Source organism: Panthera onca, chromosome A1 (assembly GCF_046562875.1).
Source record: "Panthera onca isolate mPanOnc1 chromosome A1, mPanOnc1 haplotype 2, whole genome shotgun sequence".
NCBI classification, from domain to species: Eukaryota; Metazoa; Chordata; class Mammalia; order Carnivora; family Felidae; genus Panthera; species Panthera onca.
The window spans coordinates 101,055,412-101,082,005 of record NC_138339.1 but is presented as its reverse complement, the minus strand read 5'-3'; the positions used below and the strand labels follow the sequence as shown (position 1 = coordinate 101,082,005).

At 41.7% G+C, this 26,594-nt stretch overlaps 1 protein-coding gene across 1 annotated transcript in view; it reads left to right on the top strand.

The window, feature by feature from the left end:
* Nucleotides 1-26,594, top strand: part of ARHGEF28 (Rho guanine nucleotide exchange factor 28) — a 305,098-nt gene that overhangs the window by 102,336 nt on the left and 176,168 nt on the right. The window contains exon 3 of the mRNA XM_078449013.2: nucleotides 23,813-23,960. Coding sequence (XP_078305139.2) covers nucleotides 23,813-23,960 — 148 coding nt within the window. The remainder of the gene's footprint in view (nucleotides 1-23,812; nucleotides 23,961-26,594) is intronic.

The window sequence follows — 26,594 nt, the reverse complement described above, 5'->3', positions numbered from 1 at the left end:
TCAGAATTACAGAACCCACCCTTGCAATGTATTGTGAGGATTAAATATATTTTCTACGAGTGGTACATAGTGGTATTCAATGAAACATAGCTATACAAAATCATTATATTAATCCTGGATGAAAATCAATTTTTCTGAGTTTCAAGATTAAATGAAAATATAAACATAAATGGTATTTTCAGTTGATGGCTAAGTTTATAGCTTATAGTTCTGTTTATAAGTTTGTAAAATAAAATTTAGTGAAATCAACTCAACTTATTCTTCCATCCAAAGTTTTTTAAACAGTAAAGTGTCCAGGCAGAGTTATGTTCTTACAGAGCATTGGTTGGAATACAAATGCTTCTCACCTGTTAACAAGTGTGCCAGCAAGGCTGGGAGGGAGATGGGTAGGTGGGGACACCCTGCTTGCCTTATGGGATCCCAGTGTTACCTTGCATCTGTAGGTACATTTAAGGCAAAACAAAGGAAATGGAAATAAGTTTTTTTTTCAGAAAACGCATACCAAAGGATTGATGGCTTTGTAATGGATGTAGCCTGCAATCATTACAGGTTAAAAGAATCTTCTGTGAAGCAGAATTTCTTTAAAGATTAATGTTTTCATTGGCTTAAAACTCTAGATTTGAAAAAAGAGAAATTGATTCTTGAGGTGCCCCCAAATTAACCATGTGTTTAGAATCTTTTGGTCTTTTTAGTTAGTGTGGGTTGAGTCTTTATTTTTATTTTTTTGATTTGAGAATAGTTGACACACAATGTGACATTAGTTTCAGATGTACAGCACAGTGATTTGACAAGTTTGTATATTCTGCCCTGTTCACTGAAAGGGTAGCTACCATCTGTCCTGTCCTAGTGCTTTTACAATATCATTGAATGTATTCCTTAAGCCGTGCTTTCTACTGCTATGATTTATTCATTCCATAACTGGAAGTCTGTATCTCCCACTCCTCTTCACCCATTTTGCCCACCTCTTTCCCCTCCGGCAACCAGTTTTTTTCTTTCTATTTATAGTTCTCATTCTGCTTTTTTTTTTTTTTTTAAGGTTTATTTATTTTTGGGACAGAGAGAGACAGAGCATGAGCAGGGGAGGGGCAGAAAGAGAGGGAGACACAGAATCGGAAGCAGGCTCCAGGCTCCGAGCCATCAGCCCAGAGCCCGACGCGGGGCTCGAACTCGCGGACCGCAAGATCGTCACCTGAGCTGAAGTCGGACGCTTAACCGACTGAGCCACCCAGGCGCCCCTCATTCTGCTTTTTTAAATACATTTTTCTTTGTTTGTTTTTTTGTTTTCACTCCACTAGATTTGACTCATGAGTGAAATCGTAAGGTATTTGTCTTTCTCAGTGTGACTTATTTTACTTCATCAAATACACTCTAGGTCCAACCATGTTATCTCAAATGGCACTAGCTCATCTTTTTTAATGGTTGGTGTTATTCCATTGAATATGTACACCACAGCTTCCTTACCCATTTGTCTATCCATGGATACTTAGGTTGCTTCCATATCTTGTTTATTGTAAATAATTCTGCAATAAACATACGGGTGCTATGTCTTTTTGAACTAGTGTTTTCATTTTCTTTGAGTAAATACCCAATAGCGGAATTACTGGATCATATGGTATTTCTGTTATTAATTTTTTCGGGAACCTTCATACTGGTTTTCACAGTGGCTGGACCAGTTTGCATTCCCATCAACAGTGCACGAGGGTTCCTTTTTCTCTGTATCCTTGCCAACACTTTTTTTTCTTGTCTTTGTGATTTTAGTCATTCAGGTAGGTGTAAGGTAATATCTCATTGTGGTTTTAATTCACATTTCCATGGTGATTAGTGATGTTGAGCATCTTTCTTGTGTCAGGCCATTGGTATGTTGTCTTTGGAGAAATGTTCATTCAGTTCCTCTGCCCATTTATTAATTGGGTTGTTTGCTTATTTGGGGTTGAGTTGTATGTCACTTACACATTTTGTATACTAACCCTTTCTCAGATACATCATTTGCAAATATCTTCTCCCATTTAGTAGGTTGCCTTTTCATTTTGTTGGTTTCTTTTGCTGTGCAAATGCTTTTTATTTTGATGTAGTCCTAGTATTTTAATTTTGCTTTTGTTTCCCTTGCTTGAGGACACATATCTAGAAAATGTTGATATGGCCAATGTCAGAGAAATTACTGCCTGACATATCTGGACAGACTGAAGACAAGTAATGAAACTGAATTGGTAAACAAAAAACTATGACAAAAGCCCAGGACCAAATGTGTTTTCTTTAATCAAACAGTTGAAGACCAATATCTTGGATATTTTTGGAACAGTTTGTATTATTGAACTAGGTTTTTTTTTTTTTTATTTTAATCCTCAGTTGAAATTCCATAATTTTTATCCCTTCTCTTCCTTTAGCCTTCTAAACAAAACACCTCAAATCTGAGAAATGTAGAAAGCTCTTAATGTTCTGTGTGTCAAAAATAATCCATTTTTAACAACCGCATGCTCCACATGCTCAATATTTAGCATATTGGGTTTCAATGGGAATACACTGGTTTCTGTAATTATTGGAAACATGTTGACATTGACTCAGGGGAGTTAGATGTGCTTTCCTTAGGAACACATGGTTCTGGAGGTGTGTTGTTTGGGTGAAAGGTATAACTAGTTAAAAAATACAAATGAATCTGGCTATCCTATTAAGAATGAGATAATTCAGGGCTTATAATAACTTAAGGATTTCTTCAGTTACGAGTCTTTTTTTAATTTTTTTTTTAACGTTTATTTATTTTTGAGACAGAGAGAGACAGAGCATGAACAGAGGAGGGGCAGAGAGAGAGAGAGGGAGACACAGAATCAGAAGCAGGCTCCAGGCTCTGAGCCATCAGCCCAGAGCCCAACGCGGGGCTCGAACTCACGGACCGTGAGATCGTGACCTGAGCTGAAGTCGGATGCTTAACCAACTGAGCCACCCAGGCGCCCCCAGTTACAAGTCTTTAAAAATGCAAATCACGACAAGTCTTCTGCTTGGATATTAAATAATTTTTTCAGGGAGAAGGGGTCTTGTGTCGAGTACTCATTTGGGCTTCAGGAAACAATGGGAACGTTGTGGGAGAGTCAATGGCTGGCAGGTTTCGTATTGTCACTCCTTCAGGAGGAGACTCCGAGTTAGTTACCACGTGGCCAGCAAACTCTTTTTTGAATTGTTGGTTTTTGAAGGGATAGGATAGTTATGGAATGATAATTGTTATGCCTCTGATAAGTAAGTCGTAAAATTGTGTACCTTTGGAAAACTTGTAACATTTCTCACTTGTGCTGTACTTGTGGGTAATCTCCACAGATTCAAGGTAGATCGCGTACTTTATGGTGTCAGAAATCTCCTTTCTCATTAGGAACGACATTCAAAATAATGAAATTTTCCTTTATTATATGAACAGTTCCTTACTGATGAAGCAATAAGGGGGGCAGGCAGGCACCATGTGCTTTTGAAAATAGTCACATGAGTGTGATGACATTGCTTGCCCATTTACAGCGCAGGCTTGGACTCACAACCCCAAGATCAGGAGCCGCAAGCCCCACTGAGCTGGCCAGCTGACCCCGAAGTGTAGTATTCTTCAGTGTTGATGAAACTGACCTGGGAAGTGACACTGGAAGCTCTTCCATTTCTCTTGGAATCCACTTTTATGCCAGAACCCGTGGCAGGGATTGAGCCGATAACCGAACATACCTTGCTTCTCTTGGGCACGTGGCTGTACAGTGTGTCCCCGTTACTCTTTGTAGCTGAGTTCTTGACCATGAAATGGTAGCTGCAGAGGTGGGTGCCCTGTTCAGGCCTGGACAGCTGTGATGATCCATATTCTTCTCTCCTTTTGGCTGGAATAGAGAAGCTAACTTGGGATCCATGGGTTGCAGGTGGCAGGGCCACACGGTGGTGGGAATGTGGGTCCCCGGAAGGCTATTTGGAAGCAGTGTGTGCTTGGGGCTATTAGGTGAGCAGGAAATGTGCTTTTACTCTTTGACTCCAACCAGCCTTCACGTTCTCCATTACAGTTACCTTCCGACTTAGCCTCTGCCTTTGAGGAGCTGCAGCACCTCCCTTCATTTCATTCCTGTGTTTGGGGACAAAGCCCTGGTTTTTGCCAACAGATTGGCCTTTTTCTATGACCTACCTGTTGTGTTTGCTTCTCATTCACTCCATTCTCATTCCTTTGTCTTCCTTTATTTAAAACACACACAAAACTTGCAAATCTTGCAATTCACCTCTCAGCTTCCATGCTCAGCCTTTCAAAGTCTCTTTGCCCAATCTGAAATAACTCCCTGGACACTTGGCATTATTCTATTTTAAATTCTCTGTGTAGCACCTACAATTTTTTGATTTTTTTTTTATTGTGTCTTCCCTGAAGACTCTAAACGTTGAGAGCAGGTGTTGGCTCCATGCACTGCTGCCTCCCTTATTCCTCAAACAGTGTGTGCAATGTACTCTAATACAGACTTGGTAAATACTTGATGAATGAAGTATGAAACCATATCTTTAGATAAGAAAAACGTAGGATATTAGGGGCGCCTGGGTGGCTCAGTTGGTTAAGCGTCCGACTTCGGCCAAGGTCACGATCTCATGGTTCGTGGGTTCGAGCCCCGTGTCGGACTCTGTGCTGACAGCTCAGAGCCTGAAGCCGGCTTCGGATTCTGTGTCTCCCTCTCTCTCTGCTCCTCCACCACTCATGCTCTGTCTCTCTCTCTTAAAAATAAATAAACATTTAAAAAAAATGGATGTAATTTAGAAATGAGCAAGAAGAATTACCTTTTTTGAGTTCATACTGTTGGCAGGTGCAGGCATTCATTATCTCCTTCCGCCCTCACTAATTTCCAAAGAAGGAATATCTGCTGTTAATCTCATTTTGCAGATGAGGGAAGGAATTGATGTACACAGAAGTTAAGCCACTTGTTTAAAGCTAAACAATGATTAGTGGTAGAGGTAGGAATGGGATCCAAGGTTGTCTGACTGCAGACCAGGGCCCGGGTGCATCACCACCATGTTCTCCTGCCCTCATGATGTCACCGAGTGAAAATAAGGATGAAAGGAAAACAGTAAAATGGAGGCTTATATTTTGGGTGGAAGAAAAAGACTTGAAAGCAGGAAGAGCTAAGTACTATCAGAGAGGTTGACATGAGATGACTCAGAGCTCAGAGGGTATATCCTGCCTTCAAGAGGTGCCGTACAGACTACATGGGGTCAGGATGGGCAGAAGGGATCGGGGCAGAGTGCTCCCCAGTGACGGGAGGGTGTGAAGTGCTGGGAGTTTCATTTCACGGTCTTTAGAAAGAGGAACAAAACATTGCTGGGCAAATTACTACTAGAATTTGTAAGTAAAAGAGAAATGGAGATTATAGTATCTATGACAAGGTTCCATAGAGTACAGATGGGGTAGTGATTGAGCATAGAGCATAGGTAACATTTCTTCGTACTCTCATGGCCTGTTGCTTGCACCACTTCTTATTCCAGAAAAAGTCAGATGCACAACTGAGATAGATTAATATCCTAGAGAAGGAGTGCCCTCTTAATCCCCTAGCAGACAATTCAAGCATCCAGTTCCTGAAGAATGCGGTAACTGATAGCCTGCCTAAGTCTGTTAGAGTGAACCATCTTAAGGATTAAAAATACTTCTAGTTTTTTTGTTTTTGTTTTTTAAGTTACTGTTGCTGTACGTGAGAAGGAAATTATGAAGTAGAGGTTTATGTAGTATCTTTTTAATGGGGGTATAGTGCTTATTTTACCTTCCTACTTTTAATTCTGTGAATCCTCTTGCTGCCATAAAGAGGATTTGGTGATCACCGTAACTCGAGTCAAAGAATTTAGCCTTTTGGGCACGATATCTTCATCTGCAAAATGAAGGTACTGATACCAGACCACCACTCTCTCTGGTATTTTCAGAAAACGGGAAGAATGTGCCTGGCACGCAATATTCAAAATAAGTTATTTCAGCGGACCAAGAATACTAATAACATTGTTTTTAGTATGACTACATTAGCAGCTAGCCAGTTTAGTAAGTTCTCAAGTGTCAGGTGCTGGGCAAGGGTCAATAATCCCCAATTTAGTTGAGTCTTACCTGCTAGGTGAATTGTTTTTATGTCCATTTTACAGCTGGGGTAGCTGAGGCTGCTGAGATTGGAACTCAGGTCTAATTTAATTCTCGGTGCCTCATGCTCAACCTTTATATTCCTTCCACTAACACATCAGGATGTGGGTGGAGATCCTGACTGACATTTCTTGTCTACTTTTTCAGCCACATTGAGCCAGACACATGTTTTCCTAACTTCGGGGAAAGTTTTCACTACTCTTAAAGTTTATTTTTTGAATTTATTTTGAGAGAGAGGGAGGAGGGAGGGTGGAAGAGAGAAAGAGAAAGAAAGAGAGGAAGAGAAAGGGGGAGGGTCAGAGAGAGAGAGAGAGGGAGAGAGAGAATCCCAAGCAGGCTCTGAGCCGTCAGCACAGAACCCAATGCAGGGCTCGAACTCAGAAACTGCAAGATCATGAACTGAGCTGAAATCAAGAGTTGGACGCTTAACTGACTGAGCCACCCAGGAGCCCTTTCCGTGTTCTTTAGAAATTACTGAACTGTAGAGGACTGTGGGAGAGGCTATATCCCAAGAAAGGCCAACTTCTCTGGTGTCCTTTCTGGTGTATCTACCTCTGCCCTGTAGATAAATGTTGATATGATTGTGTCACTCTGCTGCTCAAAATCCTGCCCCCCGCCCCAGTGATTTCCCATCCCTTAGGCCCTCCATGAGCTGGCCACTGCCTTCATGTCCAGCTTCCTCTCTGGTCCTGTTCACCCCTCAAGTTTTGACAGCCTGGCCACAGTAAACTCTTGCTTCCCAAGGAACCATTCTGTAGCCAGTCTTCATGCTTTCCCTTGACCAAGTCCCATCCCTCCTCTGGGGGGAGGACTTTGCCAGCATCCTGTGGTGTACCTGGAGACTCCTCCCAACTGTGCAGAGTCCCTGGCAGTAATTTATGTGGTGTTGAAGCTTTTCTCTGGCCCTGAGGCTGTGAGCTCTCTGAAGTTAGGGTCAGGTCTTGTTCTCTTACTACCCTCTGTGCCCGGCACAATTCAGGGATTTGTTGAATGAAGGGAGAAGAAAGCATAAAATAATTTAAATGTGGTCACAATATTCATGCTTTTTGAACACAGATCTTTTCTTTTAAAAAAAAATTTTTTTTAACGTTTATTTATTTTTGAGACAGAGAGAGACAGAGCATGAATGGGGGAGGGTCAGAGAGAGGGAGACACAGAATCTGAAACAGGCTCCAGGCTCTGAGCTGTCAGCACAGAGCCCGACGCGGGGCTCAAACTCACGGACCGCGAGATCATGACCTGAGCCGAAGTCGTTCGCTCAACCGACCGAGCCACCCAGGCGCCCCAACAGATCTTTTCTTCTAAGTATTCAAAGTACAGTAAAACCTTGATTTACAAGCATAATTTGTTCCAGAAACATGCTTGTAATCCAAAGCACTTGTATATCAAAGCGAATTTTAAGTACCATTGGCCCAGTTGTGATCATGTGATGTTTGGCGTTACGTACTACTTGCATTGCAAGACATTGCTCATTTATCAAGTTGAAATTTATTAGAAAGATTGCTTCGTCTTGCGGAACACTTGTGGAACAAGTTAATTGCAATCCAGGGTTTTACTGTATATTCATGTGTAATTTAAGACTACATTAAGTTAGGTGTGGTGAGGCTGTTGGAGTCCGTCAGCAAGGGGCCAGCTCCTCCAGAAGCCCCACCGAGGCAGGATGTGGCAGGAGTTAGGAAGCAAGCAGAGCCTATCTGGCAGAGATGGGTTTGAGTCCTAGTTTACCCCTGAACTTCCAGATCGCTGTGGTCAGAGTACTTTACCTCTCAAAGCCTCAGTTTCCTCCACCATGAAGATGATGGTTTCTATCTTGAAGAATGATTATAAGGACTTAATGAGATAATTAGTATGGTGTCTGATACATTCACGTGCACAGTACTATTAAGACACAAAGGGTGTTTTGCCATGGTTTTATCCTTATGGGTTACTAAGCAACCTCATTTAATAAGTTGATAGATACTGTTGCTGTCACATTGAATTTCCATGTTAGGATGCGAGAAATTTTGTATTAAGTGTGAGACAAAACAAAGTTGGACTCTTTCTTGAAGTTACTTTAGTAACGTTTCTAAGAGGGCTTTCTCAGTGGTGAAGTATCTGCACATAGGTACCTTTCATAATAAGGTTCGTAAAACATGTTTATATTGGTCAACTAAAGGTTTATAGTTGGTCTTATCACAAAAGTTAATATACTGTAGAAGTTAGGGTTAGAGGATGATCAAAACTATTTTGTGTTTACATTGAAAAGCCTTCTGACCACAACCCCAGTTTGATCATTCGATGTAAATTGCTAATAAAGTCCAAGGGAGAGATAAATGGAAGCTCTCTCTCTTTCTGTCCGTCCCCATCCATCCATCCATCCATCCATCCATCCATCCATCCATCCATCCATTTGCCTGTGTATCTGCAAGAAATGGAAGGAAGAGCCTTGAACTACAGGCCAGCTCTTCCACAAGAACCCGTATGGTACAATAACTACCCACTTTCTGACATTGGAAAGTATCCATTTCTGCACTTGTGTCTCCCAAATCATCTCAGTGGCGCAGGGTTGCTCAAGGTGCTATAGTTGATGATAAGCAGTGCTGAATAGAAGATGTGGTTTCCTGGGAAACTGATGTATTCGCCTCTTCTTAGCAGTGAAAATCCTATCAAGAGCCTCTGTGATATGGCAGAAAATGCCGGGTAGTTTCTTGCCTGGTGTCTGCAATGGGCCTCTCTGATTTCACCCTTGTCCCATTATGGTCTCATCTCAACAAAGCAGCCAGAGGGATCCTTTTGGAGTGAAACTTAGATCTTGTCACCTTTTACACAGAGTTCTGCAGTGGTTTCCCACTGGAGTTGACACCTATGTCCTTAAGACAGCTTTACTTGTTCCTGACCTTGCCTCCCATTCCTCTCCTCTTCTGCTTCAACCGCCATGTTTCCTGTCTCAAGCAATCCAGGCACGTGTCATTTTAGGGCCTTTGCACTTTCAGTCTCTGAACATGAAATTCTCTTTCACCTCTACATGATTCACTCTGAGTTTATTCAGCTCTCTGATAGAACATCAGCTCACTGGGGGCATTTTCCTACTTTCCCATTTAAGATATCTCTTTACCCTACCTTACTTTTCTGAGCTCTTGCAAATCCCTCGCATATCAGACATTTGATTATTTCCTGTCTCTGTCTCCACTAGAATGATAGTGAAGGCAGGTAGTTTGTTGTAACCACAGCACCTGTACCATGCAGTAGATCTCTTCAATGGATGAATGTATGGGGAAACATGGTGGTTGGTTCTGCCTCCCTTGTGAACTATGGACACACCATTCCCTCACCTTCTGTGTCATTGGGGGTTGTGATGGTCAAATGGGACAGCCTATACAGAAGTGCCTTATGAACAGTGATCACTAAGAAAATGCAAGGTGTTATTCTTACCCAGATTAATTACATACTTAGGCTTTGGGATTGGTTCTTTGTGTTGGTTGCTACAGATGTTCAGGTCTTGCTGGGCGATGTGCTGAATTAGGAAGAAAGAATGGATTCCAATTGACTTTTGGCTGAACGTTGCCTTTGGTGAAGCCAATATTTGGCAGCTTTGTATGTAGGTCCTATATTTCACTGGCAGAGGACTCTGAACAGTTGACCTGAAGATATAGAGAAAGTTCAAAGTATGGGGCTAAAAAGGACAAGGCCAGAAAAATGGGCTCCTGTATTCTAAAGCCACTGTCAATTCTAAAGTGGGACTGGGAATGGGAAAGGAATCGCTTAGTGTGCCCTCTCCTCCCAACACTGCTGTGTATGACGCAGGAGAGATGGACTTACGGTGGGGGGTGTGTGGCCATTAATTGGACGTGGGTAGTTTGGAAAAGCACATTCTGTGATGTGTCACAAGGAGACACTTCCCATAGTGCGTCTTTTGCCCTCAGTTCTTTTTTTTTCTTTTGTAATCTTAAATCAATTTTATTTAATATAGAGTGTTTTATTAGTTTCAGGTAGAAGTACGATGAGTCAACAATTCTCTGTGTTACTCAGTGCTCATCCTGCTAAGTGCACTCTTAATCCCCTTCACCTATTTTTCCCTTGGACCTACCTCCCCTCTGGCAACCACCAGTTGTCTATATTTAAGAGTCTGTTTTGTTTCTTTCTTCTTTTTTTATTTGTTCGTTTGTTTTTTCAAATTCCACATGTAAGTGAAATCCTATGGTATTTGTGTTTCTCCGACTGACCTACTACGCTTAGCACTCCATCCTCTAGGTCCATCCATGTTGTTGCAAATGGGAAGAACTCATTTTTAAAAAATTTAAAATTCCAGTGTACTTAACATATGTTGTTATATTAGTTTCAGGTGCATGAGATAGTGATTCACCAGTTCCATGTATGGAAGTGCCCTCAGTTCTTGATTTTGATCAGATGAAATATTCTTTGCAAGCATCAAAATTCAGCTCTTGCCTGCCCACCCCCTTCCTTTTTACCCAAGGTGTTTCCAGATTGCAGTTCCTGGTAGGGTGGATATATCTCTCTTCTTGTTTTCCTGTATTTTCCATCTTGCCCCTTTTCTGCTTCAATTAAAGTGTTAGTTGCTTTGTTCTTCTAGCCCTTCCTCCTCTTGCCATTGCCATCACTCCCCAGCCCGTTGCTGCTGCTGTTTTCTCCTTTCCCTCCCCACTGAGCCCTCATCCTTTTCTCTTCGTTCATTGCCTCCCACACCCTCTTCTGGAGCTAGGGCTATATGGGGTTTTTGGGTGCTCTTTCCTCATTGCCCTGTGCCCTCAGTTTCTGTGGCCTCATGTTTGCCATGCTGCGGCTTGGCCGGCTTTTACCTGCACTTGTTCCCATTCAAGCAGGAGAAGAGTAAAGAGGAGAGGCGTGGGTCCTGGACTCATGGTGTGTACTTTGACAGAGGGGATGAGAATGGAGGAAGAGAAGAGGCAAGAGCATGAGGAGAGATGGATGTTGTGCAGTGAGCTTTGGGGAACTTGGACAGCGTTGATTGATTCTGCTTCTGACTCGTTTCCATAAAAGCCTTTCTTTCCGAGTTCCTGGAGGAGGAGCACGGGGTGAGGTAGTAAATCTTCCAACTAGTGGCTTGGAGCACGTGAAAAGCATTGGATGGAGGGTGAAGACCTGGGCCCCTGCCCTGGGTCTGCAATGCGGTGGGACCCGGAACAAGGCACCTGCTGGTACGGCGTTCAGTTTCCTCACCTTGAAGTCAGATATTTATCAGATGAGCTCTGAGGCTTCTTAGAGCCCTGTATTTTGTAAATTTCTGAATCCTTACTTCTCTGTGCAGGCATTCCTCATTCTTGTATCTTTGTGCTAGTCATTACTTGGTAGGACAATCAGTACTGTTGTTTAAGAATGGCCTCTGTGTGTGTGTGTGCATGTGTGTGCGTTTGCGTGTCGTTGGTAGAGAGTAGAATTTGTGTTCTGGCACAGATGCTGGTCAGATGAGGAGGAGAAAGGGCACTGTTCCATTCTTTTGTACCCTCATAAGAGGGACTTCCTGTGGAATGCTGGACCTACGTGTTCTACCCTGAAATAAGAATACAGACCGTTGTGTCCCTGTTATTTGCCCAGGAGTTATCAATTCACGGAAACTTAGGGTTCTTTGTATCGCTGATAGTCTTGGTTTTGGTTTGGCACATTCAGTGCTGTCTGTGGACCCACACTGACTTTCACATGAGACCTGGTTTGTCATACATTTGTAGACCTCAAGCATTGAAAAATAACCAAATGATATTATTGTCTGCTTAAGTTCAACCCACATCTTCGGCTCAGGTCATGATCTCACGGTTCGTGGGTTTGAGCCCCACGTCAGGCTCTGTGCCGACACCTCAGAGCCTGGAGCCTGCTTCGGATTAATTGTCTCCCTCTCTCTCTCTCTGCCCCTCCCCTGTGCACATTCTCTCTCTCTCTCTCTCTCTCTCTCTCTCTCTCTCTCTCAAACTTAAAAAATTTTTTCAGAGCCTGGAGCCTGCTTTGGATTCTGTGTCTCCCTCTCTCTCTGCCCCTCACCTGTGCACATTCTCTCTCTGTTTCTCTCAAAAGTAAATAAACTTAAAAAAAATTTCTTTTTTTAAGTCACCTGGGGGCGGGGGGCACCTGGGTGGCTCAGTCACTTAAGTGTCCGACTTCGGCTCAGGTCATGATCTCACAGTTCATGAGTTTGAGCCCCGCATCGGGCTCTGTGCTGACAGCTCAGAGCCTGGAGCCTGCTTTGGATTCTGTGTCTCCCTCTCTCTCTGCCCCTTCCCTGCTCATGCTGTCTCTTTCTCTCTCTCAAAAATAAATAAACCACAAAAAAAAAAAATTAAAATTCCCCATAATACTTTGGGAAGAAAAGTGTTTTCCTTTGGGGGAAAAAAGTTTTCCTTTGAGGAAAAAAAATGGTTTTCCTTCAGGAAAAAAGTTTTAATGTCGTCTGTTTAGTGTCTGTAAGGCCCCTCTGACTCTAGGATCCCCTCTGGTGGTCTATATTGGAAGATCAAGTTCCCCCACCCTCATTTTCTTTTTTCTTTTTATTTTTTTCTATTTTTAAAGGTTTATCTATTTTTGAGAGAGAGAGAGAGAGAGTGTGAGAGAGAGAGAGAGAGAGAGAATGCTAGCTCACCACGTATGAGTGGGGAAGGTGCACAGAGAGGGAGACAGAGAATCCCAAGTAGGCTCTGCACTGTCAGCACAGAGCTCGACAAGGTTCTTGAACTCACGAACCAGGAGATCATGACCTGAGCTGAAGTCGGACACTTAACCGACTGAGCCACCCAGGCGCCTTATGGGGAACTTTAATATACAAAATGGACATAACTTCTTTATTATAAATGTATTCTTCAAATATATATTAAATTTATTAATTCACTGAGAACAGTGACTTAGCCTGGCAGTTCAGGTCCTTTCCAGTGTATTAAAATTTGGTAATTAATACATTTAAGCGAATGAAAGGTTTTTAGATTTAAAAATAATTAGAAACCTACTTTCCACAGTGAAATTTAAATGGGATGCTTGTGAACTCTCACCGTGTCTGTTAGTCTCTGTTAGAATCCATAGTTCCCTGATCTTAGTTTGAAAACCACTAAGGTAGAGAATGAAAATGAATTAACCATCAACCCAAGGAGCTAGGAAACTGAACCAAAAGAATAAGGGAGCGATTAGATTTTTTTTTTTTAATTTGAGGGAGGGGAGGGGCAGAGATGGAGAGAGAATCTTAAACACGCTGAGTGTGGAGCCAGATGTGGGATTCAATCCCATAGCCCTGGGATCATGACCTGAACCAAAGTCAAGAGTTGAGAGCTCAACTGACTGAGCCACCCAGGCCACACCAAGTGAGAGATTAATTTAAACACACACACACACACACACACACACACACACACACCCCAAAATACCACTTGTCTAGACCCACGTATTCTTTTCATACTAAAGCTATTAATCTAGAATTCTATACCAGGTATCATAGATTCTAGATGTGCAAGACTAGATCAGTCCTTATTTGGCTCTGTCCTCTATTACAATGCATAAAGAAGCAAAACAAAAACAAACAAGCCCTATGTTCTGGTTGTGCTTATTCCTTAAGCTAATGCAATCTTTGTCATCTTTGGACATCTGTGATCCTGACAAGGCTCTCACTGTAGAACTGAACTGTGTGCCCTGTCCTTCCCTCCATTGTTCTGTGCTTTCCCCCTTGGGGCCTGCAGAACATGTCAGAGCCCCTGTCTGCATGATAGACCCTCAGATATTTCTAACAGTGAACATTTAACCATGATTCTTCTCTTCTTTGGCAAAACAGTCCCAGTTCCTTCAATTGTTCTTCATATGACAACATGGTTTCTCTGTCCCTTTGGCATCCTTGTCCTTTTCCTCTGAATGTATTGTCAGTTTTGTCTATATTTAAGTATTCCATGGCCCACGTATGTCTGATGGAGAGCAGAGCCAGACCATACCCATTTAGTGGAGTTAATAGATTTTCATCCATGCAGGGTAGGGTAGAGTTAGCATTTTTGGGTGGTGGTCTCAGTGATAAGTCATGCTTAGTTAATTAGTGAAAATCCTAATACACGTCCAGTTAAACTGCAATTTACTTCATTATTTTTTTTATTTTTTTAATGTTTATTTCTGAGAGAGCAAACACAACTGTGAGAGGGGGAGAGAGAGAGAGAGAGAGAGAGAGAGAGACACACACACACACACACACACACACACACACACACACACACACACACAGAATCCGAAGCAGGTTCCAGGCTCTGAGCTGTCAGCACAGAGCCGGACACGGGGCTCGGAACCATGAACCATGGGATCATGACCTGAGCCATAGTCGGATGCTTAGCCGACTGAGCCACCCAGGCATCCCTCCTTTATTTCTTGTTTATGCACTGGCTTGTTTTGGAACCAAGCACAGGACCTTTCTTCCTCAAGAATTACTGGGATGATACAAGAGTAGATGTTACAACTAGAATTTTCTTACATCTAAGCCAGTACATTTTCTGCTATGGTCTGCTTGAAGTGTCATAAATTATTCAGTTTCTAGGAATGCTTTGTTTTCATACATCTGTGAGTAAGTCGGTCTTTTTTTATTCTATTTTTTATTAAAAAATTTTTTTTAATGTTTATTTTTGGGAGGTGGGGGAGTAGCAGAGAGAGGGAGACACAGAATCTGAAGCAGGCTCCAGGCCCTGAACTATCAGCACAGAGCCCGACGTGAGGCTTGAACTCACAGAGAGATCATGACCTGAGCCGAAGTCAGATGCTTAAGTGACTGTACCACCCAGATGCCCCAAGTTAGTGATTTTAAAAGGAAGCAAACTAAGGAGGTTTTTAAAGCCTACTTCGGTTTTTTTCTTGAGGAATTTGGAGTAATTTACGGACCCCTGTCATGAATTTTGGTTTCTTACTCAATTTAGCTTTGATACAGAAACAAAGGCTATTTCACTTCTGTAGTGGTAAATCATTACATCAAGTGTGAAAGTCATGGAGAATTTTTGACTTGTGTGTTTATATTTACCTGACTTTATTGCAGAGGTATGAAAAATGGGTGGCTTTTAAATATTAACATATGCATTTAATTTATGGTAAATATTCCTTTTAGTAAATAACTGTTAAGTATGTAATTCAGATCTTTTAAATACTTGACGGTTTTTTTGTCTTTGTGTTCTATCAGCTGCTGAGAGAGACATGGTGAAGTCTAACATTGTGATTATGGATTGGTCCAGCTCTTGGGCTTGTTAATTTCTTTTTTTTTTATACAGATTTAATGGTATGATAACCTACTTTTCAACTGAAGATGATACAGACTTCCTCTTTCCAAGTCTTACTATGTCTTTAAAAATCTACTTTTTCTGATACTATTTTGGCCATACTAGCTTTCTTTCAGTTGGTACATCTTTTTACCTTTTTTTTTTTTTAATGTTTATTTATTTTTGAGAGAGAGAGAGTGTGAGCAAGGGAGGAGCAGAGAGCAGAGAGAGGGAGACACAGAATCCAAGGCAGGTTCCAGGCTCTGAGCTGTCAGCACAGAGCCTGACGTGGGACTTAAATTCATAAACCACAGGATCATGACCTGAGCCAAAGTCGGAAGCTTAACCGGCTGAGCCACCCAAGCGCACCTATCTTTTTACTTTTAAACTTTCTGTGTTATTTTTATTTTTGAGGTAAAAGATTCCCTTCTGACCGTGTTAGTTCTTATTTGGATCAGTTCATTTACACTTAATATACTTGCTGGTATATTTGGATTTATATCCTATAACCATCTATTTGACATACGTTTTTGTTTCTCCCATCTTTCTGATTAATAAAATATTTTTAATTGAGTTTTTCTTTTATAACTTGTTAATTATATGTTTTCATACTAATGTTTACTTGCAACTTAAAACATGTATATTTGACATGAGCATAATAAGCTATTACTTTTAACATTTGCCCCAAACTGGTAGATACTTGAATTCCATTTACCTTTCACATTATTGTCGACAGACATAGTTCCACAAATATTATAAACACCATGACATAGTTACTGTTTGGTGCGTTAGATACTCATTATATCTACTATTTGGTATCTCCTTTTGGGTGTCTGTTTATGTTTTAGATCCTTTTATTTCTGCTTGAATAATTCCCTTTAGTATTTCTTTCAGTGCTGACCTGCTGGTGATGAATTCCTCAGAATTTGTCTGAAACATTTTAATTTCAGCTTCATTTTTAAGAATGTTTGACGGGCATAGAATTTTAGGACATCCATTATTTTCTTTCATCACTTGAAAGATACCATTCTGTTGTCTGAGTGGTTCTCTTCTTTCTGGAATTTTAACGCATTTTGTCCTTTTTTCCATAGTTCTCTGATGCCTTTAAGAAAAGGACTTTGTGGGGCGCCAGGGTGGCTCAGTCGATTAAGCATCTGACTTTGGTTCATGTCATGATCTCACGGTTTGTGAGTTTGAGCTCCACGTCGGGCTCTGTGCTGACGGCTCAGAGCCTGGAGCCTGCTTTGGATTCTGTGTCTCCCTCTCTCTCTGCCCCTTCCCCACTCACACTCTGTTTATGTCTCTCAAAATTGAATAAACATTAAAAAAAAAAAGGCTTGAATTGGAAAATCTGTGGCTAAATATAAAGAACTTAAAAAAAAAAAGAATAGGACTTTGTAATTTTTCTGTCTTTATTTTCTAGTTGTTGTTGGCAGGAACGCTGGCCCGCTGTGGACTGTTTCGTACTGTCTGGAAATAGAAGCCATTCCTACTTGAAAGGCTCTTTCTGAAGAAATGTCTTAGAAGCCTTTGAAGTCATTTTGGTTTATCTTCACCAAGAAAAAAATGATACTCTGATAGCCCCCTCAAATTTAACCAATTTGCATTCACCTATATTTTGTTGATTTAGTTTTGCTTTGGGATAAGAAATTTGAATGGTCTTGAGATTTTATACTACACAAAAGGTGGCTTGAACATGCTTTGAAGTCATTGGTTCCTAAACTTTTTGAACCATATGTTTCTGTACACTCAGAAGAATATCTAACTAAAAGAGTTTCTCCCCAGATGAATGCCTGAAACCCTGCATACATTTTGAGGTGCCTAAGGAGCATTGCTTTTCCCTCCCCTCTCCACTCCTCCTCTCCCTGTGGATTTCAGGGTGAGAATCATCGTGTTAAGTACATGAAACAGAGGTCGAGGTGAATGTAAAGGTGTAGTAAGTCACTAAATGCTTGAGCACTGCTGTTGGTATGGTCACATGTTGGGGAGAAAAGCGTGCTGGGCCTGGGATGGCAAGATGAGGATTTGGGTTTGTGGTTCTGCCACTCACTGGACCTCATAGTACCGGGGTTTTCATTTTGACAGTGGGAGTCATGGTAATCTTTCCTAGGACTTGCTGTGGGAATAAGATGAGAAAATACACAATAAAGCACTTTGTAAATCATGAAACACTGTGCGTATAAAAGATAATATGTGTGTTTCGGGGCGCCTGGGTGGCTCAGCCGGTTAAGCGCCCGACTTCAGCTCAGGTCATGATCTCGCGGTCTGTGAGTTCGAGCCCCGCGTCGGGCTCTGTGCTGACAGCTCAGAGCCTGGAGCCTGTTTCAGATTCTGTGTCTCCCTCTCTCTCTGTCCCTCCCCTGTTCATGCTCTGTCTCTCTCTGTCTCAAAAATAAATAAACGTTTAAAAAAAAATTAAAAAAAAAAAGATAATATGTGTGTTTAGATGTGTCTAGATCTATAATATGTGCACACACATACAGGAAATAATTTCTGCATTTTCTCATGTCTGTTGAAAGAAGTGCTTAAACAGAGAAACGTAGAAGAGAAGGCTTAGTGCCTGTAGTAGTTTCTTTGGCATTGTGCTTGAAGAATGGAAAGCAGATGACCTAACTTGGAGCTTGGGGCAGAAATCAAGACACTCTATACTGTCCATCTGGTTCTGGAGTCTTGATCTAGTTAGTGGTAACTAGTTCCTGTACTTGTATTTACTTATGAAATTGGATAATACACTTGAGAAAATTTTCAAGAATCTCCAAACATATTTAACACTGCTCTTCAGAGAAGGTTTTATGCAGAATTATTTTTTGTTGTAAACAAGACAGGTTTCAGATCAAATCAAGTATCAGATCAAATTTGATAATTGACTTAGGGCATTATGTTGATATTAGCATAATGGCTTTCATTGACATATATTAGTAAACTTTCAGTACAGTATTTGGTATCTTAGTTAACATGTACCCTTATTGTAGTTGCATCATAAAAATTACTCTAGGGGCGCCTGGGTGGCTCGTCGGTTAAGCGTCCGACTTCGGCTCAGGTCATGATCTCACGGTCTGTGGGTTCGAGCCCTGCATCGGGCTCTATGCTGACAGCTCAGAGCCTGGAGCCTGCTTCCGATTCTGTGTCTCCCTCTCTCTCTGGCCCTCCCCTGCTCATGTTCTGTCTCTCTCTGTCGCAAAAATAAATAAAAACATTAAAAAAAATTAAAAAAATAAAAATAAAAATTACTCTATATAAAGACTATGCAGTAGTACATGTTTTACATGTAAAACAGTAGTACATGTTTTACATGTAAAACAGTAGTACATGTTTTACTGTCCTATAAAAAGATGACCAATGTTATTATTAAGTTCCCATTTCTATTTAGTTATGTAAAGTTAGAGTTGAATTATATGCATACTTTTGAGAATATGAGGAAATCCATAAACCTTTCCTCAGAAGAATGGACACATACACATAAAAAGAGAGTTTGGCTTATAATTTTTAAGGGGTTCCTAGACCAGCTGAAACCTATTTATGGATTCTTCCTGTGGCCCCAAATTAAGAAACCCCACTATAAAAAGATGCATACTTTGTTCTCATTGTCATAATTTGAAACTATAGTATTTATTGCCTATTCATGCCAGATACTTTAGAAACTAGGTGGTTAAGTTTGTTGAGCAAACAACACTGTTACTAACCAAATAGAATTACACATACATTGTCTATAGAGGGTGAGAGTTAAGACTATAAGGAGAGCATTAGCACAGGGATATTCAGTGATCATAATACAGGCACCAAGTTACTCAAGGTATTTAGAGACCTAGATCAATGAAAAAATATTGAGAATGTGCACATTGGTGTCAATCATTTCCATCTGAAACATTCATCGGAAGAGGAATAAAAAAGTTGCGTGACAGAAATAGTATTAAATCTTACATCTTCAATGTTCAGAGAGGAAAGGGACTGATTCTCATGTTCATCTAAACTGGTGGACTTGAGAAAGTGAAAATTTTGAACTGCTTAAGGCAAACATGAATGGAAAAAGGAAGACCAGAGTTCTTAAAGTTGAAGTTGGATCTTACTGCTAGCAATGTTGACAGTATTTAGTAGTACACTTTAATAAAAGTGGGCAATAAATGTCACTGGTAAGGGAAAAAAGGTTAATGATATTAAGGAGGAACTGTTTACTATCCATAAATTTGGAAATAAAAGCTTTGGCAAGGTTGCAACGAAAAGAATACTCGTGACCAGCACAGGTGGCCATGAACTTTGAGAGAACATTATTGGAGAGCAGTTCGGCAATTTGTGACCAGCTTTCACACTTTTGGAACCCTTTCTGGAATTTTGTTCTACAAAAGTAAAGCATGATGTACCTGAAAAGGTTTGGTGGAATATTGTTAACAATGTTAACCTAGAAACGGTCTTAAAGTACAACATTACAAGTAGACCGCCTTCTGACTTTATGTGCTTATGGATTTTTGTGTTTAATATGGAATTAATTGGAAATTGAGACATGTGGAATGAGGCTTTCTTTTCCCCCCTAATAGAGGCTTTTGTTCCAAAACAATTTGCTGGGTCACCTGTTCTTTCCGCACTGGCTTCACATGTCCCCTTTATTACATACTTTTTATGCGTCTGCTTCTGGACTTCATACTTAGTCGTCTGTCTTTGTGCCCCTGTCATGCTATTTAAATTATTATGGTTCTTTTGTATGCTTTGCTTTGAGCTGGGGCAAATTCAGACCCCGCCCTGCGTAGCCCAAGCATAGCATTATCTTTCTCCCAACTGTTTCTAGTCTTGTGTATCTGTTCTTCCAGATGCACTTTAAAATAAGCTCACTCCTGGGGCGCCGGGTGGCGCAGTCGGTTAAGCGTCCGACTTCAGCCAGGTCACGATCTCACGGTCCGTGAGTTCGAGCCCCGCGTCAGGCTCTGGGCTGATGGCTCGGAGCCTGGAGCCTGTTTCCGATTCTGTGTCTCCCTCTCTCTGTCCCTCCCCCATTCATGCTCTGTCTCTCTCTGTCCCAAAAATAAATAAACGTTGAAAAAAAAATTAAAAAAATAAAAAAAAAATAAAATAAAATAAGCTCACTCCATTTGAAAAATTAAGTTTGGGTTTTGACTACAGCATGTTAAATGTTTGGGTTTACCTGGGGAGATATTTTTGCCTGTTAAGCCTCTTACTGTGTCCACAATTTTCAGTGAAATGAGTGTGCGTTGTTTTTAAACTTGGGATAGAGTGAGCTGGCAGAAAGGTGATGACACATGTTTAGCATTTCTCCCTAGAAGCACAGCAATTCTGATAGTGATGTAGACGAATTCACTTGGGAAAGCTTAAAGTTTTAATTGTCCAAAACAAAGTATGAAATGACTCCAAGTGGGGAAACGATGGAGGCACACGGGAATTCTGTAAGTTGGAATTTATCTTTTCCATTAATAAAATCAATGACCCTTTAAGAAAAAGAGCAGGTTTTCGGTGGCCACAGTGGTTAGAAAGACCCCAATCTGACCCCCAAATCGTCCCTGGGTCCTGATTATTTACACTGTACTTGTTTTTCAGAACATTTTCTGAAACCTATTTTTCCTGTTGTGTGTCGCTTCATCCGAATCTCCTTCGAACTCTAACTTCCCTGAATGAAAATGTTCATGTTCTTTAGTATTCATATTTCCTTTTTCTGGCATCTTCTCCTGCCAACCCTCCATCCCATTCTATCCCATTGGGGTTCTCTCTTAGTTTCTGCATCACCCCCTTCCCTCCTCCTCCCATAATACTTTCTGTGTCTTTCTGGTCTCCTTGTGATTAGCAAATAAGAGGGCTGCTTTCATTGCTGAGTAGTATTGTTCATGCTAAGACTCTGGGCATCTCTCTTTAATGGATATGTCTTATTTCTGGCCTGTTGTTGTTTATCTTCTTGTATCAATGTAGAGCATGGTGTGGTCTCAAAAGGAAGGCATACCTAAATTGTAAAACTGTTCTGTTCGGGGGTGAATTGCTTTGGAAAGGGTTGCAGCTAAACTCGTTTATAAATTGTGGGTGGTCCTTGTTCACCCAACCAAATAAAATAGTAATGTGATGGTTGTTTTGACCAGATCCAGATTAGATATCCTTTTGATCTATGGAAAACTTTGATTTGTTTATACAATTTGTTTTCTTTATCAAAAAAAAAAAAAATACCAGTCAGGTCAGATTCTGTTCGCAGACAATTAACAGTCTCTTTAGCAACCAGGAACATGACTAACACAAGCTGTCCTTCCTTTTTTAGGAAATGGAATTTCATCGAAGTTTCCTCTCTGTCATGTCAGACATTTGTTACTGTTTTTTTACTTTTCAGATCCTCTTCCTGAACTTTTTTGGAAGCTGTCGTATGGTGCATTTTTCTTGGTGTGTTACTTTCTATTGACGATATTTGTGTATGTTTGCACACACTCACATGCAGAGAAAGGACAATCCAAAATTATAAACTCGTGTTTTTTTCCATGAAACCACAATTTGTGCTGATACCAATTCATAATTAATGATAATATTTCAGGGGCACCTGGGTGGCTCAGTTGGTTAAGTGTCCAACTATGGGTCAAGTCATGATCTCGTGTTCATGGGTTCGAGACCTGCACTGGGCTCTGTGCTGACAGTTCAGAGCCTGGAGTCTGCTTCAGATTCTGTGTCTTCTACTCTCACTGTTCCTCCCCTACTCTCGCTCTGTCTCTCAAAAATAAATAAAGATTAAAATTAAAAAAAAAGATAATGTGTTTTTTTTTTTTTTAACATTTATTCATTTTTGAGAGTGAGAGAGACAGAGCATGAGCAGGGGAGGGGCAGAGAGAGAGGGAGACACAGAATCTGAAGCAGGCTCCAGGCTCCAAGCTGTCAGCACAGGGCCCAATGCGGGGCTTGAACTCATGGACCTTGAGATCATGACCTGAGCCGAAGTCAGATGCTCAACCGACTGAGCCACCCAGGGACCCTAGATAATGTTTCATGTGTATGATGGATTACAAACTGCCAGGAAAACAGCCGTTTTATTTTTAAAGTTTAGATGAAATATCCATGTGATTATTGGAGAAAGGAGTTATGCACTGATTTTGTTTCTGCTACTGATTGGCATAGTCCTTGATATCCTACAGAATATAGTGCTGAGACCCATCAAAGGCAAACAGATGTTAAGGAGACTGTGTAGAATTTCCTCTATTTCCTTTCCTCCCCTATCACGGGGGGAGGAACTTGCCAAGAGCAGGTTTGTTTTTGTTGGGCAAGCACACAAAAGCCCAGATGCTTCTCTGCACTGGCCCAAGCTCTGGAGGCCCTCCAAAGTGGGGGACCCTTTCCACCTCCTAGTTTCCATTATGCTGCCACTCCCATAGGCTGGGTGGAATGTACCATCTCTCTGGAGGACTCTCTTGGTATTGTTTGCGTGTGTGTGTGTGTGTGTGTGTGTGTGTGTGTGTGTGTGTGTGTTTGTGTGGAGGGAGTGTCCTGAATCCTCAGAGTCTTCAAGCATCCCAAGATGGTCTGGCAATCTTGTCCATTACTGCCTCTCCCTCGGTTGTAGCAGTGCTGATCTAGTCCCTCCACATAGCCTCTGGATGGTGACATACCGAAGAGTCCTCACCTGCTGCCTGCTTCCTTGGCATACCTTCTTTCCTTGGAGTGTGCCTCTGGGACCCAAAGGCAGCTCCTCTCCTTTGGACCGGGGTACTTAGCAGGCTTTGTGCCAACCAGAAGCTCTCAGGAGAAAGTGTAAGGCCAGGCCGGATGAGAAAGAGGACCTGGAATTCCCTCAGAGAAGAAAATAGCACTTGGAAACAGCACAACGAGTGTGGGAGCATGTGGTGCAATTTATTTGGCAAAGTTCGTGAGTGTTTAAAGTTCTTACCACCTACTGTGATCCACTCTAGGGTAAGGCAATAACTAACAATAATTGTTTTGAGGGGCACCTGGGTGGCTCGGTCGGTTGAGTGTCGGACTTCGGCTCAGGTCATGATCTCACCGTTCCTGAGTTCAAGCCCCGCGTCGGGCTCTGTGCTGACAAATTGGAGCCTGGAGCCTGCTTTGGATTCTGTGTTTCCCTCTCTCTCTGTTCCTCCACCTCTTGCATAAAATAAACACATGCTAAAAAAATTTTAAAAAATAATTGTTTTGAACCTTTGTACTATGGTTGTATATTAGGAACAGGAAAAAAAAAATAGAATCAATGATGTTTCTTAGGTAGGAAATAAAGGACAACAAAGTTGAATCACATTTCTATAACTAGTAAATTTTAAAAGATTGCTTTCCTATGCTTTGGACTTCTTCAGTTTTAAAAACAGAACAAACCAGCTCTGACACCCATACTTTAATATATCAGAAAGCACCTGTCATTGAAAGTATTTGTTATCGGAAATGAGGATTTGTGATGTTTGAGTCTCAGCCACGTGAAATGAACATTAACAATGCTGTTTGGGACCCCAGCCCTTTTGACTGTGTTTTTTTTAGAGCCAGGGCAACAAAGTGTGACGATGCCTCAACTTAACTCATTTTTTAGGGGCAGATGACCGTCTATGCAAAGTTTGGCAAAAATGTTTATCTTCCTGAAGATGCCGAGTTTTACTTTATTTATGATGGATCTCATCAGAGACACATCGTGATTGCACGGCGCATTGAGAATAATGTTCTCCAATCCAGCGTTCCAGGTAAGGTATAATCTTCACTCTGCATTTGAGAATTCTGTCTGGAAGCCTCTTTCCTCCAGGGACATAGGCTGGGAAGAGGACCAAGAGGAGCAAGTAAACAGTGCTCCAAGTGGGATGGGTTTGGGTCAGAGGTGGAGAGAGGGTAAGGTAGGGGAGGGGACGGAGCCCATGAGAAGGCACACAGTGGGTTATCCCGCTGAGGTTCTTCCAGCTCTGTCAGCCTTGCCTTCGACTGAGCAGACCCACCCTGCTGGCCGCACCCAACTTTCACAGTGGGCTGTGCTTTGGGCATAGTTGAATGGAGGACTCCCTGTATCTTAGGATCACCTCCTATTATCCTACGGCCTACGGTCAGGGTGGCTCAGGCAGACCTGAGACGTGACCAGTAGGTTTTCATTCTCCCTGCCTACTTCGCCTGCACTGAGTCTGCTAGCCCTAGTGTCTGCCTGTCTCCCGCTTGCTCCTTTTGGTGTCTGGGGTTCCTTCCATGGCACTCTGTGTATCTAGACTTGTCTTTACCAGATCTCAGGCTCCATAACTTTGTCTTCCCACCACCCAAATGTTCGTGTTCAGAAACTTGTCATTCTCCTACGTGTCTTCTTTGATTACTGTGGTGACAGATGACAAGTTAATATTTCATGTTAGTGTTTGTTAAGAACTAATAGTTCTCAGATGCAGCTGTTTTTGCAATTTCATTGGAATGTGGCTTATGTATCTGAGACATCAAGTTGCAGCCACAGAGCGTAATGAAGGTGTTATTATTTGCAGGGGGGGGGAGGATTTTGCTGTTTGGTTTATTGATGGATTGGTTTTCTTTAACCTCAATGCGTCTTTTAGGCCCTCTAAATTGCATTGTGGAGGGAACCTTCAGTTCTTTAATGGGTAAGTTGGCCTCATTTTTAGAGGAAAGATACTTTTTTTTAAAAAAAGTATTTCATATTTTTAGATAGAGATGGTGTGAGTAGGGGAGAGGGGGAGACAGGAAGAATCTGAAGCAGGCTCTACATGGAGCATAGAGCCAGACATGGGGCTGGAATTGCAAGACCCTGGCATCATTGCCTGAACTGAAATAAAGAGACACTCATCTGATTGAGCCACCCAGGTGCCCCTCGAGAAAGGATATTTCTTTCTTTCTTTTTTTTTTTTTAATTTTTTTTAACATTTATTTATTTTTGAGAGCGTGCACAAGTGGGGGAATGGCAGAGAGAGAGGGAGACACAGAATCTGAAGCAGGTTCCAGGCTCTGAGCTGTCAGTACAGAGCCAGACGTGGGGCTTGAACTCACAAACTGTGAGATCATGACCTGAGCCGAAGTCGGACGTTTAACCGACTGAGCCACCCAGGCGCCCCTAGAGGAAGGATATTTCTAAGTGCTTCTGCTGTGTATCTGTTACATGTGGGAAGAAGGTAGACAGTAAACATGCGAACAACCCATAGTGAGAATTGCAGAGAGGTGCGAAGGCCCTTCAGCCCTACCTCAGCCTGGTCATCAGATCAATCTGTTGTCGCATTTCTGACGCCATGGGCAATTTTAAGCACTTCTCTCTCTGGTCCAGTAACTTCCATCCTTAGAAGAAAAAAAGCCAACCCTCTTTAATGGCACAGAGTCACTTTGTCTCTTTCTCTTTAGCCTTTGTCTTTCTGCTTTGACTTTTACGTTGATGTCTTTACTGCCTTTTGCTCCCCCCCTCCTTGCTTGATTTTCTCTCAGGAGGCGTCTAGTGGGGGAAGAATGAAAATAACGAAAGTGCAATCCTAATATCAAAACTTCTATCATTTTCTTTACTTGGATGCAGGGGTTAGCCTTCTTCCCCTTCCTTGTATGTTAAAATCTTTTTGATGGTAATGTCGCCTGTTTTGAAGTGAGAGGTCTTACCTTAGTTTTAACAGAATCCGTACAGGCAGGTGACAGTCCCTGTTTCTGAACCTTAAATGTCTGCTGTTGCAGCTTTCCCATGGTAGCTTCTAGGAAGTATGTAGAGTAGATTTCTGTAGTATGTACTGGAAGCTTATAGTCTGGGGGTGGGGGTTGCTATTTGGTGCCCACACCAGTAGATCATTTTTAAAGAGGTGATGTGAAATGGCACTGGTTCTCAGTAAACTGGGATGCTCTTGTTCCTGTGAAGGCTCCTATTAGCCATTTGCTTGGCTATGATTATAATAATCACAGAAGTTGGGTGGGACTAATTCCTGGAGCTTCTGTCAAGTGCAGCATGAAAATGTACCTGGAGAGTGGTTCACCCACCCGGACAAGATGAAGGGGGAGTATAAGGAGGGACAGGTGGCAGGATTCGATGACCACCCACAAGAGAAATACTAAGAGCACTTCCAAGAGACAGAAGCTATTCTCAGAGGTGGCAGGGGTGGGGGGCAATGAACAACATACGTAAGTATTTCTGATGAGTTGTCTTCACTTACCCTAACTCGTAATTCGAAGGACCTCTGTGGAGCTACTTTATAAAACTATCGTCTAAATAAATACCTAAAAATGCAAGAGTCAGGAGGAAGTGTCAGAGCAGGAAAGGGCCACGGCCTTTAAAGTGACAAAGTTGAATGAAGTGTTTGGGGTAGGAGTACGAGGTGAAGGTGTGCCAAATAACAGTGTTGGATAATGATAGGAGAATAAACACTGAA